This window comes from Microsporum canis, genomic scaffold (assembly GCF_000151145.1).
Source record: "Microsporum canis CBS 113480 supercont1.3 genomic scaffold, whole genome shotgun sequence".
In the NCBI taxonomy this organism is placed as follows: domain Eukaryota; kingdom Fungi; phylum Ascomycota; class Eurotiomycetes; order Onygenales; family Arthrodermataceae; genus Microsporum; species Microsporum canis.
In genome coordinates, this window is record NW_003299167.1 from 1,998,902 (window position 1) to 2,016,826 (window position 17,925).

The 17,925-nt window shown below is 50.1% G+C and overlaps 7 protein-coding genes across 7 annotated transcripts; 2 read left to right on the forward strand and 5 right to left on the reverse strand.

Annotated features, from left to right (window-relative positions):
- Positions 1-692: 692 nt before the first annotated feature.
- MCYG_03595 (mitochondrial inner membrane protein) lies at positions 693-1,917 on the reverse strand (the record flags this gene model as incomplete). Its single annotated transcript, XM_002848043.1, has 3 exons — positions 693-887; positions 950-1,359; positions 1,419-1,917. 3 exons carry the CDS (start codon positions 1,915-1,917, stop codon positions 693-695), a joined length of 1,104 nt encoding a protein of 367 aa, XP_002848089.1.
- A 237-nt stretch (positions 1,918-2,154) lies between these two features.
- MCYG_03596 (acc synthase) lies at positions 2,155-3,928 on the reverse strand (the record flags this gene model as incomplete). The annotated part of the gene is made up of 7 exons (XM_002848044.1): positions 2,155-2,218; positions 2,281-2,499; positions 2,575-2,735; positions 2,942-3,147; positions 3,219-3,621; positions 3,688-3,729; positions 3,797-3,928. The coding sequence occupies 7 exons, from the start codon at positions 3,926-3,928 to the stop codon at positions 2,155-2,157; spliced, it is 1,227 nt and encodes a 408-aa protein (XP_002848090.1).
- A 566-nt stretch (positions 3,929-4,494) lies between these two features.
- MCYG_03597 (conserved hypothetical protein) lies at positions 4,495-6,761 on the reverse strand (the record flags this gene model as incomplete). Its single annotated transcript, XM_002848045.1, has 3 exons — positions 4,495-5,970; positions 6,247-6,378; positions 6,468-6,761. The coding sequence occupies 3 exons, from the start codon at positions 6,759-6,761 to the stop codon at positions 4,495-4,497; spliced, it is 1,902 nt and encodes a 633-aa protein (XP_002848091.1).
- Positions 6,762-7,427: 666 nt separating this feature from the next.
- On the reverse strand, positions 7,428-12,985 carry MCYG_03598 (conidial yellow pigment biosynthesis polyketide synthase; the record flags this gene model as incomplete). The annotated part of the gene is made up of 4 exons (XM_002848046.1): positions 7,428-8,729; positions 8,790-11,456; positions 11,514-12,627; positions 12,678-12,985. The coding sequence occupies 4 exons, from the start codon at positions 12,983-12,985 to the stop codon at positions 7,428-7,430; spliced, it is 5,391 nt and encodes a 1,796-aa protein (XP_002848092.1).
- Positions 12,986-13,370: 385 nt separating this feature from the next.
- On the forward strand, positions 13,371-14,681 carry MCYG_03599 (dimethylallyl tryptophan synthase GliD1; the record flags this gene model as incomplete). Its single annotated transcript, XM_002848047.1, has 1 exon — positions 13,371-14,681. One exon carries the CDS (start codon positions 13,371-13,373, stop codon positions 14,679-14,681), a length of 1,311 nt encoding a protein of 436 aa, XP_002848093.1.
- Positions 14,682-15,254: 573 nt separating this feature from the next.
- On the forward strand, positions 15,255-16,583 carry MCYG_03600 (FAD binding domain-containing protein; the record flags this gene model as incomplete). The annotated part of the gene is made up of 2 exons (XM_002848048.1): positions 15,255-15,771; positions 15,862-16,583. The coding sequence occupies 2 exons, from the start codon at positions 15,255-15,257 to the stop codon at positions 16,581-16,583; spliced, it is 1,239 nt and encodes a 412-aa protein (XP_002848094.1).
- A 151-nt stretch (positions 16,584-16,734) lies between these two features.
- Positions 16,735-17,766, reverse strand: MCYG_03601 (metallo-beta-lactamase superfamily protein; the record flags this gene model as incomplete). Its single annotated transcript, XM_002848049.1, has 1 exon — positions 16,735-17,766. The coding sequence occupies one exon, from the start codon at positions 17,764-17,766 to the stop codon at positions 16,735-16,737; it is 1,032 nt and encodes a 343-aa protein (XP_002848095.1).
- Between the last annotated feature and the right edge of the window lie 159 nt (positions 17,767-17,925).

The window sequence follows — 17,925 nt, forward strand, 5'->3', positions numbered from 1 at the left end:
CTTCGTTTTAGATGGAATGTACAACTCTTCTCTGGGCCTCGTCCGACCTATTTGATCTTGCTTGGGAGCTTGTCCATACCTGTATTACTTCCCCTGTTTTCCTATGTCTTACCGATCTGCTCTATGCAAGGCTTCTAGTCTCTTCGTTTTCTGCATCTCCAGTTTCCCTTGTATTATTCTCCATATATAAAGCCCTCCTCCGCTTTCATGTATTTCTCCCTCCCCCACCTGGACTAAAATTTATAGGAATATTTTTGATAGAAATAATGAGCATGGAAGGTTAGACAAACTTCAAACCAAGATATGTCTTTTTCTAATATTCTACATGTCTAGACCGAAGTTAGGGAATGCCTCTCTATGTACAAATGATATACAGTTTATATTTGTGGTGTATTCACTCTCGAACGCTTTTCTTTCCCGCTGCTCCATCTGTCGTGTCATGTCCAAGGATGATGATGCCCATAAATGGCTTTATAAATTCACCCTAGCCGAAAAATAGCAAACAATACTCCTCCCATCACTGCCGCTCCTACCGCAGCGCTTTCTAGCACCACTGTAGTCAGGTCGCGCTGTAAAAGCGTAACACGCCGTTCGGTGAAAAAGGCCTGGGCAGTCTTTCCCCAGGACTCGGGTGCTAGGTCAAGGTCCGGTGGAAGCATTGGAGTCAGAGTTGGTAATTCCGGGGTCGATGGCTAAGCCTCCTCCACAGGCTCATTATGGGTGGAATTTTCATCCACAGGGGTTTCTGGAGCCAATCCAACTTTATCTGCCTCTGCAGACATGCCAGACGGAGCTGCAGTTGTAATGTCAGAATCTTTCTCAGGCTCAGACGCAGTTTCCTCAGGTTGAGAGGCAGCTTTTTCTTCATCGACCGCCACTATATGTTCCTTGGGAAACCGTCCGTTCTCCCTCTCCAGTGCTTCTGCGACTTCTCCTCGAACCCCTTAACCAGTCTTCGTCTCCTCCAGGGCTCAACCGCAATCTGGAAGATGAGGAACAGCAGCACGTTGACACCCATAAGGCCCCATGTCCCCCAGGTACTCATACGCCGAATCTTATCGGACCACACCTGCTCCTCATGGTACCGAGTCAGTATATTCTTGCTCAGCGCGGCGGTAGCTTCTTCTGCTTCGCGTTCGGCGTTTGAAAGAGCTTCTTGAGTTTCCATTTCCGCTCGCTCGTTAACATGATCGGATCGGTAGAGCGATGTGAAGCGTTCAAGATCTGTCGGGGTCCAGGCATGTTTTCGTTGCAGAAGCTCATTGACCTCACGCTGGGAGGTTGAGCGGCAGTTTATGGCGGAAGAGTAAGCTTCTTTTGCTTCACGAACTTTGACACGAGTCTGGCGCACGCGTTCCTCTATATATCGGAGGTTAATCATACTCTGCCAATATTTAGTAAAGCGGCTGCAGACGTACCCTGGGCCCGAATATCCTGCTTCAACTTCTCAATCGCCGTGTACCCGGTGAGGTCATTTAGATGCTGTCCGGCAACAAAAATGTTAGATTGCAGATTATCCATCAAATCTCCAAATTTCTTCGAAAGATTGGACCGTAGGCGTTCCTCCTGGGATGGAAGTTCACTCGCGCTGAAAGCAGACTGCTTTGCCGGACTAGAACCACCTGCTACAACTTCCTCCCCTCCTCCGTCTTTAGGCATCTCCTTCTTCATATTTTCCCCCAGGTTTCCTTTGTCATGGTGACTAGAGTAGAGCCTCGAGTGCGCTCTCAACCGGCATATTAGACAAACAAACGCATTATTTCCAGTCCGTAGTTGCTGGCCAGATGGTCGTTGAATGGGTTGAGACGAAAAGCTGCGTAAACGGCTGGATGCGCGGAATGAGCCCGATTGAGAGAACGCCCCGGGCCGAAGAGACTCCCTGAGAAAGGCAAAGGGTGTAGACCGCATGCCAGGCATCGCAGGAGTGATGATGGCAGACTACAGTCTTGGAGAAAGCATTGTACAGTTGTTGAGCTGCTGGTTCTTTTTCTTGTCTTTTTTTGGAGGTGGTGATGTATTGATACGGTTTTGGCGGCCTAAATATAGCGGTATGTATGTACGGCTCTGTTAGATTGTATTTTCATCTTATCTAATCTTTCTACCAATATCAACATCTTCAAAACATCCAAGAACGAGTGAAAAAGACCTTCTTTTCTATAGTTTTTCTCCTCCCACCCCGACCAACATCCATGGCAAGGACTTGAGGGCATTGTTCAACCTATATTTGATCATTTTAGTATGTTTATTTCTTTTTTCCAGTCACACGAAAGGGAATCATACCTTCTTACACCCTCGGTTATGGTTTCTTCACTATAAGTGTATACAAGTCGGAACCATCCTGGCTCCATTCCATTCTCTTCGCTAGGATGGATAAACACGCCGCCCTCGACCAATCTCTTTGCTACAGCAAGTTCTTTCTCTTTCTGCGACATAGGATTAGAAGGGGTGCTGGGTGGTAAATATCTGGAAAGGTCCAGCCAGAGGAAACATCCCGCGGTTCTATCCATTGAAACGCACTTTTAGTCTTGTCCCCGTCTCCGATATAAATTAACAGTGAAGGGGGCGGACACTCACGATCCCTGCAGGTATTGAATGCCGTGGTTTCGGAGAAGCCTCGTTGCAAAGTGGTAGGAGGCAGATAACTGCTTTCTAGAGCTCTCGAGGTATTTCGGCACAAATTCTTCATCATCCAATATCATAGCTGCGATGTCTAGGGATAGTCCCGAAGGGTTATTCTGTCTCCTATCAAATCCCATATGTTAGGCTTCTGGATACATGGAATCATCCTCCGCAGACACTTACGATGTTGAGCGGACGGCCCTTTTTACCAATGGATTTTTAGTGATCAGACAGCCTACTCGAAGTCCTGGAGCAGAGAAGTCCTTTTTCATTCAAGTTAGCGAATATTGTACCAACGAAAGGCCAATGTTAGGACGCTTACCTTGCTCATCCCATACATGACATGGAGGAGGTTCTCGTCAATCAATCCTTTAGGGTCAATGCTCAAAGTAGAGATAAATGGCATCGCTTCGCTTTCACCAGAATCGAAAACGGAGAGCGCATATATCTCATCGCTAACCAGATGGATGTGATGCTTCTGGCAGAACTTGAATATTTCGACAATGGTTTCGCGAGGGTAACAGCGTCCTATTCCTCATCAGCCTTGCATTCCTTCCACTTGGTGCAAAGAGATTTAATGGCTTCAGAATCGAACTCACCAAGTGGATTGTGAGGATTCACAATTATCAGCACACGGATATTTATGCCTTTAGCTTTAGCAGCAAGTAAGGCCTCTTCATACTTTTCCACGGCCGCCGGAGTGAAGCCCTCAAGTACTTCCGTATTCGCATAGATTGATTCGAGCCCTGGCCTGGTCCCCCAATCAAACTTGAATCTCCCGTAAATCGGGCGACTGATCAAGATCCCATCCCCTTCATCTGCCAGCGTAAATGCAAGTAGCTCATTCAGCGAGGGAATGGAATTGGTCGCAAGTACCTCGCTACTCTTCACGGGCATATACGGGTCAAAATATCTGTTGATATGACCTGCCATAGCAGCCGGAAACTTTTTACCACCACCCGCACTGGAGCCATACGACCACACTGACTTGTCGAATTGGAGCTAAGGTTATATTCCGATGTGAATATCTAGCGGTTGGCACTGGCTATAGGATGGGCTGCTCCTCACCTTGCTATTAACATATGCGGTCAACTCCTCGTGCATCAATGGCTAAAATAATTGCTATCAGCATAACACCCCTTGCTAAATCCCGTTATTCGTGCAGAAAGAGTCATACATTCTCCGCTGTGCTCAATGATAGCAAGCCAGATGGGTTTGATTGCGCATCGTATTCGGTTTTTCCATCGAGTAGGGCTCGCCATGGCTCATCGAGAATTCCAGTGAGCTTCTTACCTCTAGTCGACAACATGATAAGGCTCTATATTCTAAATCTCAAAACAATAATTATGAAGCGCTCCTTTGCAGAGAGGGATAGCAACAGCAGGCCATGAACCTCCTTTATTTCACATACACAGCCCGCCCTGTCCAACCCTGCGGGGAACGCCGGCTAACTAACATAACATGGATCATGCTCGTTTTCAAACGCCCTTCACAAAGCGGCAGACGCCACATTTCACGGCCAAAATCAGGGCTCTCAGGTTTCACTTCATTGGGACTGTGTAGTGGATATATTGGCGATGGCTCAGAACATTTGGGTTAAACTAGGAAACTTGATCCGCCAATGTAGAACTCCCAAGGTACCAGGAACCGAAAGCTGTAGTCTTAGTATACGAGGGCAGGTTATTCGGCAAGCTTATAATATTTCCTCACTTTCTCCATTACTTACTGTTAAAGCATTCAGATGAAACCACCTCTGGATTATAGAATGATGAAAGGACGAGAAGGGTAGTTTTATTATACATTGGGTCTCTAAAGGCTGTCCGGATATGTACAAGGTAAACCTCTCATGGAGAATATATTCTAAACCATACATATTTAAATCGTTTCTTCAAAATGATGTACTAAATCAGTTACAAGCTGGCAAGCTCGGTCGTGACAGTTCGACAAATCCTTGTCTTTTCCCCAGAGATCCCTACAGCTTCTTAATGTTTCGAGAACGGTTTCCCTGGCTTGAATTTGACAGAGATGCTCTGCGGGTAATTCGAGAGGCGAGTCATCCTTTATGAGGTGGAAGCATAGAGTCATTGCAGCCGTGAAGAAATCCTGCTTGAAGAGTCTTGAAAACCATGTCGAAATGCCACGGTTATGCGCTGCTTGTTCGCATAGTTCTCTCTGCTGTGCAAGGAGTGCTAGAGAACACTCCAGAGATGACCAGTAAGCCACCGGGTATTCGATAAATGCCTGAGGCAACTTCGCAAAATAGCTATGGAGGGTGAGTAGTATTCGGCGGAAGTAGACGTTTAAAAGGATCCTTGCAGGGTCAATGCTGCTGTTCCCTAAGCCTGACGATAACTCGGCAGATTCGGTAAGGCATTTTGGAGATGCTTGGAAGATGACTTCATATTCTTTCATCTTAAACCGAATCTGGCTATCATATTCCAAGACGTCTTCGTATTGAAGAGACCCATCCGCCGAGTTCACCATCCTCATTATATCAGCAACGAGAGGGAATACATCATGTAAAACGACCAGGACAGTGGAATCCGTCCTCTCCGGAAGCAGCCGGCTCAGTATTTCACCGTTGAAAGACTCATGTATTTCATCTTCATTTATATTAGCCGGTGCAAAACATGTAAAGGTTTCGGTTGTGATCTGGAGTGGCATCCCGGAGAGCAGCGATTGCTTGAGGTCCATGAAACATATCACGGCCCATAGACGATTTCTCATCTCTGCATGAAAGGGTGAATAGACCTTGTTGCTACTGCTAGAGTGCATGCCTACCATCATTGCTAGGCGAACTATGAGACCAGTGAGTGGCCAGCAGGCCTCATGTTCAGAGCATGACATGGTATGTATCTGTTTCGCGATGACCATCAGACATAAGGTTCTGAGGTTAGCTAATGTAGGTCGGTATAGGAATGGGGTGAGCCTCAGACAGGTTTCTGCAGCGGTCAGTAGTGTATGCCGTAGCTTGGTGTAAGGCTCCGTAGCATCAGACGCCTCAGCTCTACATGCGTCGCATCCAAGGGCAAGAATTGTGAAGTATTGGGCGAGCCAGCCGTCATCAGCTGCACTAGGTTGGCACCAGAACGCTTGAATCTGGAGCTTCAAGGTTGGAACGTGGAGAATGCGGTGAGATGTTTCAATAACATCAAGGTAAGCTTCAACAAACTTGTCGGCGACCTCCCTGCTGGGAATCGAGGCTAACATCGCCTTCCTCGTAGACTTGGAACGACGTGGTCTTTCGCCAAATGGGTAATTTGGCGACCATGTACTTTCTGGGAAATCATTTTCATCGTCAGGAATAAGCCTCTTATTCCGGGAACATGACGGCGAGTAGAGCCTCTCCATCTATATACTTTGTTAGCCCTGGTATTCAAAGGAATACAATACACCGCAAGGGGAGGGGGTAGGCATTACATCCAGGATCAAACCGGACCAATGTGTTCCTGTACGGAATTTCGATCTCCATATTCGGTGCGTGACTGGTGCTTGGGGTATCTCACTTGAAACCTGTGAAAATAGACCGTCATCGTCGGTAGTCCTTTCGGGCTTTGCGTAAACACACTCGTCGGCCTTGTTTATTTTTGCACAACGACCGCAAGGCAACTGACGGTCACAGCGTACCTTCATACGACGGCAGCGAACACAGGTTATCGTATTTCGCTTTCTTCTGCGCGATACCCAGTGTTGTGGCCCAGCCTCTGTGAGAGAGTGTAGCTTTGTGCAAGCTAGGGCCGTAGACGGGGGTGTATTTTCCTTTTTCCCGCCCCGACCAATGTTAGAATTTGAAGCATAGTAGTTATGGATAAAGGGGAGGAGGGTGGGGGTGGTATAATATCCCATACATTTGAATTCGAAGCTCCGATGGATCCAAGGGTCTCACTCGCTTCCGAGCCTGCAGTAGATGTGGCTCCGTTCAGGTCCGCCAGCCATGCATCAATCTGATCGGGGCTAGCGGGATCAGATAATGCAGTGTACGACGTGGATGAGGATTCAAGGGATGAAGTAGCATCTTCTGCTAGATATGAACAATCGCGGTTCGCCTTAAGGCAGCGCGAACACTGTGGTTTTGCTCTGTCACAGCGAACTTTCGCCTTTCGACACGCCTCGCAGGTTTGCACCGTCCGTGTTCTTGCCATTGCCCAGTCAAGAGGCAAGCAAGGCAACAGGGAAAAATAATGTCGAAGCCCCGTTTTTGCCCAGGAGAGATAGGCTGAGAGAAGCAAGTGATGGTATCTATGTTTCTTCTGGATGCGTGGCCAAATTATATATATTCGGCCGAGCTGAAGTCGGCGTTGATGGGCGCGCCTTTGCTGCAAAATCCGAGACTCTGCGTGGGGGCTTCTCCACAAGGTTGATCTGATAATTCGAGCAGCCCGAAGGGAATCAGAAGAAGGGCCTGGCCTGTGGAAGCCTGCTCACAAACTCGTATCAGCAAGCAGAGCTAAGGGAAAAACGAGTCAACTTGTAGGGCGAAGTCGGTTTTTCATTCTGTTATTTATAGTTAAAATTGGAGGCTGACGATCTTATCTGATTGATAATCTTATCTCCGTCAATCAGATAACTCGGTTATATGGGGCTTTCTACACGCAGTGCGTTATAAGCCCATCAGCAGTACGGAGGACGATAAACGAAGAGGACAGGGAACAAGTAAAGAAGGACCTCATCGTCAACGCTCTACCTTGTGGTTTTGCCTTGCTTTGCCGTTAGATATGATGAGAGGAGTGAGGCAGATTTATATTAGGGGGCACACGCAGATTGATTTAATATACATCTCTATAAAGATAAATATTGAGCTTTTCTAATTAACAATATTCCTCTATCCAAGCTGTCATCTCTCCAATCGTTGGGCACTCCAGGAAGAGCGAGCTCTTAATCTCCACCCCTAACTCAGCACGGAATTTTTCCGACAGTACAAGGGACATTAGTGAGTCGACACCCAGCTGCACAAAGCTGGCGTCTCCAGTCAGCGCTTCCACCTCCAGTCCTGTCTCGCGTGCCATCAGTCGTAAACACTGCGATACCATGTTGTCCATGGGGTCGGCCCTCTCCGATTCAGGCGGCGTCGCAATAGGAGACTCCTTGGGGGTTGAGCTCTCAGAGGATGGTGCCAGTGGTGGCGTAGACTCTGGGGTCTTGTAGGCTATGGCACTGTTTACAATGGGGTTTGAGGTAGCAATTGCTGGCGCGGGGGTTGGGACCGCAGGCGTGGTCGGGATGACATTGTGGCCTTTGGCGGTTGCAGCTGCAACAGGCGGAGCAGGTCCAGCAACTGAGGTTGTAGTGGGAGGCGAGAAGAATCGATCCATTAGCAGCCGGGGAACGCGACGGAAGCGAATCATGCCCACCATACCAACGATCTCTTCTCCCTGGAGAATGTAAACGTCACCGCCATGCATGTTCGGGTCCTCTGGCAGAGGGAACATGCGCACATAACTGCGATATCGAACCCCGGGCTCCAGCTTGTTCAGCAGGCGGAAGCTGTCGCATCCCGGCGTAACGAAGAAATAGTCCCGGGTATTGGATGCATCGCTACCGTTCATAACTAGACCTGCCAGGTGAGAGACGCTATCGATCCAATGCGGCGGCGTATGCCAAGTGCCATGGCGTTCTGGGACGAGTGTCACTTCGGCCATAGCCTCGAGCTCATCCAACACAACCGAGTCCATGCCACGGTATCGATCGGCATAATCGACTACGTTCTTGAAAAGAGCATAAGCCAGGGGCTTGGAGAGTCGGCTGGCTTTGCCTTCAGCAGCTCGTTGTTCCAATGCTTCGATGCGTCCTCGGACCAGATGCGTCAGCCTGGCCCACTCCTTCTTCCAGGCAACTGGGTCCTCGAAGCGAACCGTTGCTGTGGCGAAAGATTCAGCTGCACACTCACCGGTCTCCCCGTCAGCATTGAACCATGCGAGAGACATGGAGTTGGTAGATAGATCGAGGTGCGCCTGCAGCACCAATGGCTGAACGCTTCCCTTGGTCTTGCCGGCGACTTGCGCATGCAAAACCTCGACGTCCGCAAGGTTCATATGGACGTCCTTGACATTGGGCACCAATCGACGATAGAGATATTCACCCACAGTGAAAGCCATGTCAGACCAAATAGACTACAAAATGGGTTAGCTGATGTTTTATTCTTGGTATTGAGAGAGAAGGAAAAGACTTACAGATGTAGCAACTCCACATTTGTTCATTGTATGTCCATGTATGGCTTCAAGAAAGTCGGGATGCTGCATATCGGATATCGTGTGGAGCGTGGCGGTGGTGGCCTCAACTGTTTCTGCAGTGATCTGGTGTACCAAGGACGTTCGCAGCGCCGATGGTCGCGACATGGAAAGAGAAAATGGTGTTGGCTTGGTCCCATGCTTGAGGTGAGCCTTGTCCAAAGTCCACGTCCCAATGTACGGAATCCAGTAGTCTGTTTCATTCCACCGGTACTTTGGCAGATGCAACAACGAGTACTCACACTCGCGCGGCCTGAAGAATTCCGCCCAGAAAGGCGTCAGGCCCGCGAGATGGAGGGTCACAAGGCTCTTGGATATGGTTGCTATGCTGTCTTCGTTACGCCGGCAGGAAGAGACAACGGACGCTGAAGGGATCATACCACGCACAAGCCCTGCACATATTGGGTGCGGCCCAACATCGACCCAGATGGTCTTGGTGTCTACTAGGCCCATATCCTGGGCCGCTTCAATAGCTGCCGCAAAATCAACGGTTTCCCTCGTGGCACGGCGTAAGTAGTTTGCGTTGAAGGACTTCACGTCGAAGACGGCAGTGGCCAGTAAAGGTGACAGCACTGGAATGCTTGGGGCTTTGAATGGGACCGGCATTGCCAGAGCCTCTAGACCATCCAGGATAGAGTCCATCTGTGCTGTATGGAACGCATATGGGACATCTAGGAGCGTGCATTTGATGCTCTTTGCCTCAAGAGCCATGCGGATGTTGTTGATCTCGTCCTTAAGACCGCCAATCACAGTATCCTGGTAAGTATTGCAGCATGAAACTTCGTATGCAATGGCAGCCGTCTCAGGCTCGCTGGCAAGCATCTCCTGGATAGCATCTTCTGATGCTCGAACTGAGAGCATCGAGTGGCTACCCGGGGTGCATCGTTCCTCAACCAGCTGCGCACGCCGACCAACGAGGTAGAGGGCGTCGGCAGCCGAGATAACGCCAGCAACCGCAAGCGCAGCGTATTCACCCAGACTATGTCCGATGACAGCGCTAATGCTCACGCCTAGCAAGGACCAGAACCGTGCTAGGGCGATTTCAAGTATCACAACACTAAGTTGCGTTAAGATTGGCGACGCTGGACTATCCTCGATGCTGCCATCAATTACGGGCACGACAGATGGGAAACCGAGTCGCTGCGCCAGTCGATCGAGCTGCTGCACTTGCGCACGGAAGTAAGGAAACTCAATGAAGAGCTCCCTTCCCATGCCACTATAATAGGCACCTTGGCCAGTAAAGGCGAGCACCACTGAGGGAGCCTCGTTCGGGATCGGGCGCATTTCGGAAGCGAAATTAGGGTTACAAAGCTGGGATCGTAATGCTTTCTGAAGCGCTGGAATGCAGGAAACGGCAGTGCCAAAACGCATGCTGTGGTGCATCCGACGGGAAGATGTTGTGTAGGCCAGGTCCGCCAGGCTCGTCTCCGGATGTTGATCCAAGTACGACAAGAGACTCTCCATGTTAGCCTGCAGAGATTTCTTGCTCTTTGCAGATATGAGCACTGGATGAGTGATGCGGTCTTCTGTGCTCTGGGCCTTCACTCGCTCCGGTGCGTCTTCCAGCAACAAGGTAGTGTTTCCCCCGTGTGCCCCAAATGAGTTGACCACAGCAAGGCGCTTCTTGCCTGCAGGACGTGGCCATGGCGTGTTCTCCATGGCAAGCCCAACATTTCGCCGCTCGAGGTCCTTAGGGATGGTTGGGTTGATCTCACTCTTGATACCGATGTGCATGGGAATCATATTTTTCTGGTACACAAGCAAGGCCTTGAGAAGCGATGCGATACCTGCTGCAGCTTCACCATGTCCGATGTTACTTTTCACTGCCCCTAGATAGAGGCGCTGATCAGGTCGGCGACGGGGCGTTACTGGTGCGAAGACATCAGATACGGACTCAGACTCGACTGCGTCTCCAGCCTGAGTTCCCGTACCGTGGAGCTCGATATAGCTAACATCAACCGGGTTAACGCCAGCTTGGTGTAGCACTTGTCGGTAGTTGGCCCTTTGCGCCCCAGCGTGCGGGTGAGTAATCGAGATAGCTTCTGCTGAATGATTTGTGCGAGCACCGAGGACCACAGCCAGGATATTATCATTGTCAGCTTCCGCATCCTCCAATCGTTTGATGACAACGGACCCAATACCGTCAGCACGACAGTACCCGTCTGCATCCTTGTCCCAGACCTTGCACTGTCCCGTCTTGGAGAGAAAGTGGGCATTCCCGAGGCCACAGTAGTTGTCTGGATCAGTTATCACATTAAGGCCGCCAGCGATGACGGTATCAGCCTCGCCGGCCCACAGCGCCGAGCAGGCGGCCTGCACGGCGGCAAGCCCACTAGAGCAGGCTGTATCAAGATTGAATGACGGGCCAGAGAACTTGAAGAAGTAATTAATACGACCATTGGCAAAGGCACGCTCGCCACCGGGAACCGCATATGTGCTGATATTCTGTGACGCATTTAGTTCTCTCCAGTCATCACTAGCCTGGCCGTAGAATGTGCCGATGCGGCTAGGGTGTGTTGAAGGGGTACGACCAGGAACAACACCAGCCATTTCCATAGCTTCGTAAGCTGTGACCAGAGCAAGTCTCTGCATTGGGTCTGTTTGCTCGGCCTGGTTCAGTCAGCATCAGTGAATTAAGGATTATCTATGTGAGGGATGTTAACATACCTCTCTTGGAGACATGTTAAAGAAACCTGCATCAAAATAGCCTGGGCGGTCAATAAAGTTGCCAAATGGAGTCTGGGTTGCATTTTCTGTTTTTCCAGTGGGATCATAATGGGTGTTTAGGTCAAATCGATCTGGGGGCACCGTAGTGTGAGTATCTCGGCCTTCTTCCAGCAATTTCCAAAAGAGGTCGAGATCATTAGCACCACCAGGCAGTCGACATGCCATGCCCACAATAGCAAGTTTCGAAGAGGCGTGCGAGTGAGGCCGACGGGGACCAAAGTCTTTATGAACCCAGCATACCAGGTCGCGACGGATGAGTTGCTGCTGCTCTTTGGTAAATTTGGCCTCAACGGTGGAGTAAATGCCCCGAAGGACGAGTGAGGTACGGAAGGAGTCAATCTGGCATTTCCCCGACGTTTCTGAATCTAGCTGGAAATGCTCAACAATGCCCGCAGTGACATTGTCGAGATAAATAGTGCCAGTCAGTAGCTCAGTACCAATTTCAAGGAAGAGCTCCCTGGCTGTCCTAGCGGCGAACGGTTTGCCGGTTTGAGAGGAGAGTAAGGCTAATCGTACAGAACGGTTGGGCTGGATGACACTCTCAGCGCTATTGATGACGGCATCTATATCATTCTGTGTGTATAGATGCGATGCATGGCAGAGACCATCATACACAGGCAGTGGGAGCGACTTGGAGTAGCGCAAGGCAGGAGAGTGCTGGAAGGCCGCCTTGATGCGGGATGGCGGTCCGCTCACACTGACGGATGTCTTGTCTGCAGCACTGACGAAGACCTTGGTCAGTTCAGGGCTTTGCGTGTCCGCATTGAACTGATCGAGCTCATCCTGGACGCCCGCCTGTGTCGTCTCTGTGACGACGTGAGCCCAGCTGCTTAGAGTGCCATCTGGCTGCGGTGATTCGAGCTTTGTTGAGATATCGGCGACGTATACTCCTAGCCGGAAGGAAACACGCACGCCTTCTGCTCCATTTTTGGCGACATCTGCTAAGCTGCTAGATAAAGCAACAGCAGCAGCAGCTAAGATACCGATACTGAGACCGGCGAGGACAGTTCGCGATGGAACCAGGTCCCATTCCGCATCCTCGGCTTCATAATGGCTATTATAGAATGTTAACTTCTAAACCGGTCTATAAGGACAGAGACATACCCAATGAACATGCCCAATTCTAGGATAGTCAGCATAGAGCTCTCCATGGCAGCACCCAGGGGCCCCTGGCGAAAGTCGACATTGGCGAGAGCCAGGACAGAGTCAAAGGGCGGCACCAACTCCTTGAGCGGCCGAGGGAGTTTCGCTACCTCATCTTTCAATATCGCTGTCGACTCCTCCAAGAATATGGACAGCAGCTTGAATCGCCTGTCTTTGCTTTGTTGATGTAGCCGGCGGAAGAGGTCTTTCAAGTCATCGCTGGGGAACTCATTGCTGAAGAAGACCACCCGTGGGAAAGTTGGATCCATGATACTGTCGTATAGTTGTAGTTACAATGTTTGTTGTTTGAAATGCAGAAACGTCACACGGTTAACTGGGCTCTTCTCGACGAACCATGGGAAAACCAGAGCAGACGGCCGAGTTGATGAAGACTTCAAAAGACTTGGCTATAAACATGTGTATAAAACCCGAATGGTATAAAATCCGAGGGACGAACTCGATGGCTGCTTTGCACAAAGACCGACGGAGGCAGTGCCGGATGCAAAATCCGAGAGAAACTGTCTGATACCACCAGCAAAAGGCGAAGAAGTTTCATATAAAGATTAGTACCCCAGAAGAAGCGAGTCAGAATGGTTCATTCTTGACAATCATCTCTGAACATCGTTTGCCAAACTCGCCAATTTCGCCATCACCATGTCTTCCCTACCTATGTTTGACTCCGTCTCCCGTTTCCTTCCAACTGCAAATGAGGATGAGCAGTTTTGGTGGAAGCTGACTGGTCGGCATATGGCTCGCATGATGCATGAGGCGGGTTACCCAGAGGACCGTCAGGTCGAATGCCTCCTCTTCCATCGCTTCAAAGTCGTTCCCTGCCTGGGCCCTCGACCACACTCCGACAAACCTTGGTACAAGAGCCGTGTGGGTGGAGGAGCAGCAGACGGCTGTCCTATCAACTACAGTTGGCGGTTTGGCACTTCCGACAGAAAGCCTCATATCCGCAACTTTATCGAACCCCTTGGAGCTCTGACAAACACTCCAGCCGACCCACTCAACGAGGTAGCCACGAAAGCGCTCCTACGAGATTATAGCATGACGCTGCCCAATGTCGACTTGGAGCTATTCTGGACCTTTGCGCCTCACTACCGGCCGCGTATCATCGAAAAGGCGGACATGGAAAAGCTTGCCGGTGCCTCGTTGCTTGTGGGTGCAGAAATGTCGCCAGATTCTCGTAACATCGATATCAAGGCATACATGTATCCTCGAGTCCCGTCCCAGACCAGCCAGCTCCTCACCACGATCCTACCCCAGGCCATGCGCGACGCTTACGGCGAGGACGTGTGTCTCGACAGCCTCAATCTTGTCCGCGACTTCATGACAAACGACCCAGAGGGAAGCCAGCTTACTCTGACTGGTACAACGGGGATCGATTGCTGCAAACTCCAGGATACACGCGTGAAAATCTACGTGATCACCCGTAACACCTCCTTCGACCACATCGCCGCCATCATGACACTGGGCGGCCGACGGCCAATCTCAGAGGAGCTCCTTAACCAGCTAAGGGCACTCTGGTTCGAGCTCAAGGGAGCCCCAGCAGACTTCACCTCGTCTGAGCAGCTACCAGCTCAGACCAAGCCAGATGGTACCAAAAATCCCATCGTCGTCCCATTCTACTTTGATATCCAGCCCCGGCTTGCGTTACCAGACGTGAAGGCATACGTCGACGTGAGCACCAGCCCCGTGAGTGATCTAGCGGCCGCTGAAGCAGTGGTTCGTCACTTGGAGCGCCATGGCAGCGGACAGAATCCGAAGGCCTACATGAACGTGTTGCAGGATATCACCCCAGTTGAAGAGCTGGAGACGCGAAAAGGCGCGCTGGCGTTTTACTCTATAGCTGTCAAGAAGAATGAGCTAGATATCACCTCATACTTTAACCCGCAGGTGTATAAGCGCTACTTCGCTCATGAAGTGCAGCTCAATGGACAGCGAAGAAGTGCATTTGAGTAGATGTATTGTCTGGGTTGTTGTATTTTTGTTTCAATCAATTTTAAGTTTCGGTCTATAACCCCAATATCATGAAATCTATATTCATAATCTTCATCACCAGTTAAGGCAAACTTGCAAAGAAGTTCTATCGAACGTTTGTCGTTGTATCTAGCTGCTCACGTGATTGATAGTATGTTTATTAATAAGCATAACTAAGGTTTTTGGCTCAGCTTATTTTTAGAAATGTCTATTTTTAGAATATTGTCTTTATCTTCAACTTCATCTCCAGTATAACAAACAGCAAAACAATCGAGCCGGTTACTGGAAAATGAGGGGCGGTCCGCCGGTAGTTCGGGTCTTCACTCGGGCCGTCAACATGATGACGTCCCCTCCGTATTTATCAAACGAGCCAAGACACTCCATAAAAGCCGCTGCTAAACCCCGACATCAAGTACGTCTCGTGTCTTCCGTGTATCTCGGTTTTTGGAACCCTATTGAGTAATCGTTCAGATCGCAGACATCCATATTATTACCATGTCAACGTGATAATCGCTCGAATATGGCTCAAACAATTCATCACACAAGCTATCGACAATGGCGAAGCCCCAAGCAACGGTCCTGATTATCGGCGCGGGCATCTCTGGCCTCACAACTTCCCGCCTCCTCACAAACAGCGGCATTCCCAACATCGTCTTCGAGGCATCGACACCGGACCGCAGCCAAGGATTCGCCATCAGTCTCCAGGAATTTGGATACTCCGCGCTCCTCTCTGCCCTGGGTGATCTTCCTCTGAGTAGCTTGATTAGGGGCGTCGCGCCAGACCGGGAAATTGGTGGCACTGGCTGGATTGACCAGGCATTGAGGGACAATTGCACGGGGGAATTGTTAGTTGCTCCAGACCTCACAACGGCGAAGCAGACGGTTGTGCGTGCGAATCGCAATGCATTGCGCCGTTGGATTGCGGATTGTGGGGAGGAGGAGCTCGATGTGCGGTATGGACATAAGCTGCAGAGCGTCGAGGGTACAGTGGGCGATATCACGGCTGTGTTTGAGAATAAGGCCAGGTACCGTGGGTCACTGGTTGTTGCTGCTGACGGCGTGAATTCTACTAGTATGTGATCTTTTTTTTTTTTGCAACAACCTGCTCTGTAGCTGTGGATGCTATATAACTAGATTGATAAGATGAGCTGACTATGAGCAGTCCGCTCCCAGGTTCTCCCCGGTGTGGTACCAGAGACAATTCCCTTAATCCACTATCATGGCGAGTTCCAGCTCTCTCGCACTGCCTTTGATGAGCTCATCCGGCCTCATAGTGGGCACTCCAACATTCTCGTTGGCGTTGGCGACGGGTTCAACACCCCACTCTCAATCTGCAATATGACCAAGACGCAAGTCCATCTTGACTGGTCGTACTCACGGACAGTGACTGGTGATGATGATCTGCTTTATCGCCCCAATCTCCCTTCTGAGGAAGCGAAGCAGATTCCCCCAGCGCTAGTCAAAGAGTTGGCCGCGTTAGCCCTAGCGGAGCCGTGGAAGCGCTTCTTGAATCCCGAGTCACTCAAGAGCCATCGGGTGTTTCATTGGACTACCAGGTGCGTGTACATGACGCAGGACGACGCTCGGCGCGCTGGTGAGCAAGGCGTGGTCTTCGTGGGTGATTCGTGGCATGCGATGCCAATTTTTGGCGGCGAGGGAGGGAATCATGCGCTTCTTGACGGTGTCGAACTGGCTGATGCCGTGGTTAAGGTTGTGGCCAGCCCTGGAAAGGATCATCTAAGCAAAGCTGTTGCAAGCTATTATGCTGGCGCGTGGAAACGATCCCAGGAGGCTGTTCGACGGTCAACCCAGCGCTTTTTCCTACTCCATCGACCGGCGGCGGAGTGGAAAGAAATTGCAGAGAAGAAGAAGAAGGCAGTATAGCATTTCGGTTAATATAGTCGTATGATATATATACTACCATGTCGTATACAGCCCCGACCTATAATTTTTTACTATAACTGAAATATAACTGAATAAACCAAGTCATGTATTTCCAACTATATTCCCCTAAGATTCATCTAGATTAACTTGATTAACTAGGATACCCACGCACCCTATTTCTCTTCCTCTGATCTAACGCAAACCATCTTCTCTTGAGCGGATCCCCCGGCTTAAATCCCACTCTTCGATCTTCGGCCAATTTCCACAATACCTGTAGCAATGATGGCGCCAAAGCCTTCTCAACCACCTCCTGCGGCACTCTTCCATACATAGCAATCACAATTTCATTCAGCGTCAATCCACCCTTGGTCTCTCCCACTCGTCCTCCTTCACCTTGAGCCTGTTCTCTCGTCAGCGTAGACAACATCATTCTCTCTCGCCCTTCCCTATGCTTCATATACTCCTCCAGCTTCTCGGGTAGGTTTCCAATCACCGCACCATGTGCTGGATACCCAATACCGCAGCCCAACGACGCCATATCCCCCAGGCTATGCATGTAACGCCCCAAGTCCTGGGCAACGCTGAACCCATGGCCTAGAACGTTATCCCCCGTGAAAAGGGCGTTCTCTTCCTCGAGTTGGAAGCACATATGATCTACTGAATGTCCAGGCGTGAAGACGGCGCGCACAGTCGCGCCATTCACGGAGAAAATTTGCCCATCTGTGATAGGATTTTGGCCTGCGTCCGGGCAGTTCTTGTATATTTTATCTGCGAGGGAGGGGCTGTGTGCGAGTAAGTCTGGGACGCCGCCAGTGTGATCACCGTGCCAATGGGTAAGTAGAACGTAGGAGAGTTCAAGGTTATGAGTACGAAGGAATGAGGAAATGCGACTGATCCAGACAGGGAGGCCCTTTTTGCTATGGATTAGCTGACTTGGAGCTCTCTGGAGCCGTAGAAAAGAGGCTTGCTTTACCTGTGCTGTGTCGATGAGTATACGGGACCTGCCTGTTCCAACGAGATAGGTATTTGTTCCCTGGAGATGCATGCTACCCGGGTTTCCGCCTAGGATACGGACAACGCGTTTGCTAACATGAGATATTTCTGGGAGAGTAGGCAGGCGGCCTTCACGGCCCATGAGGAACTCCTCCCAGAAAGACTGGTTGAACGGCATTCGACCGCCCATGGTTCGGTCACTCAAGGGTCGATCCATATTTCGAGATGCCACTCAGTAGAGAGAAAGTCTTGTATGTCGGGCGTGAGAAAGAAGTTTTGAGACTGAGCCCTTTGAAAACAATCTTTTAGGCGGCTGAACAATGCTAAAAGCCGAAAGTTATACATCAGT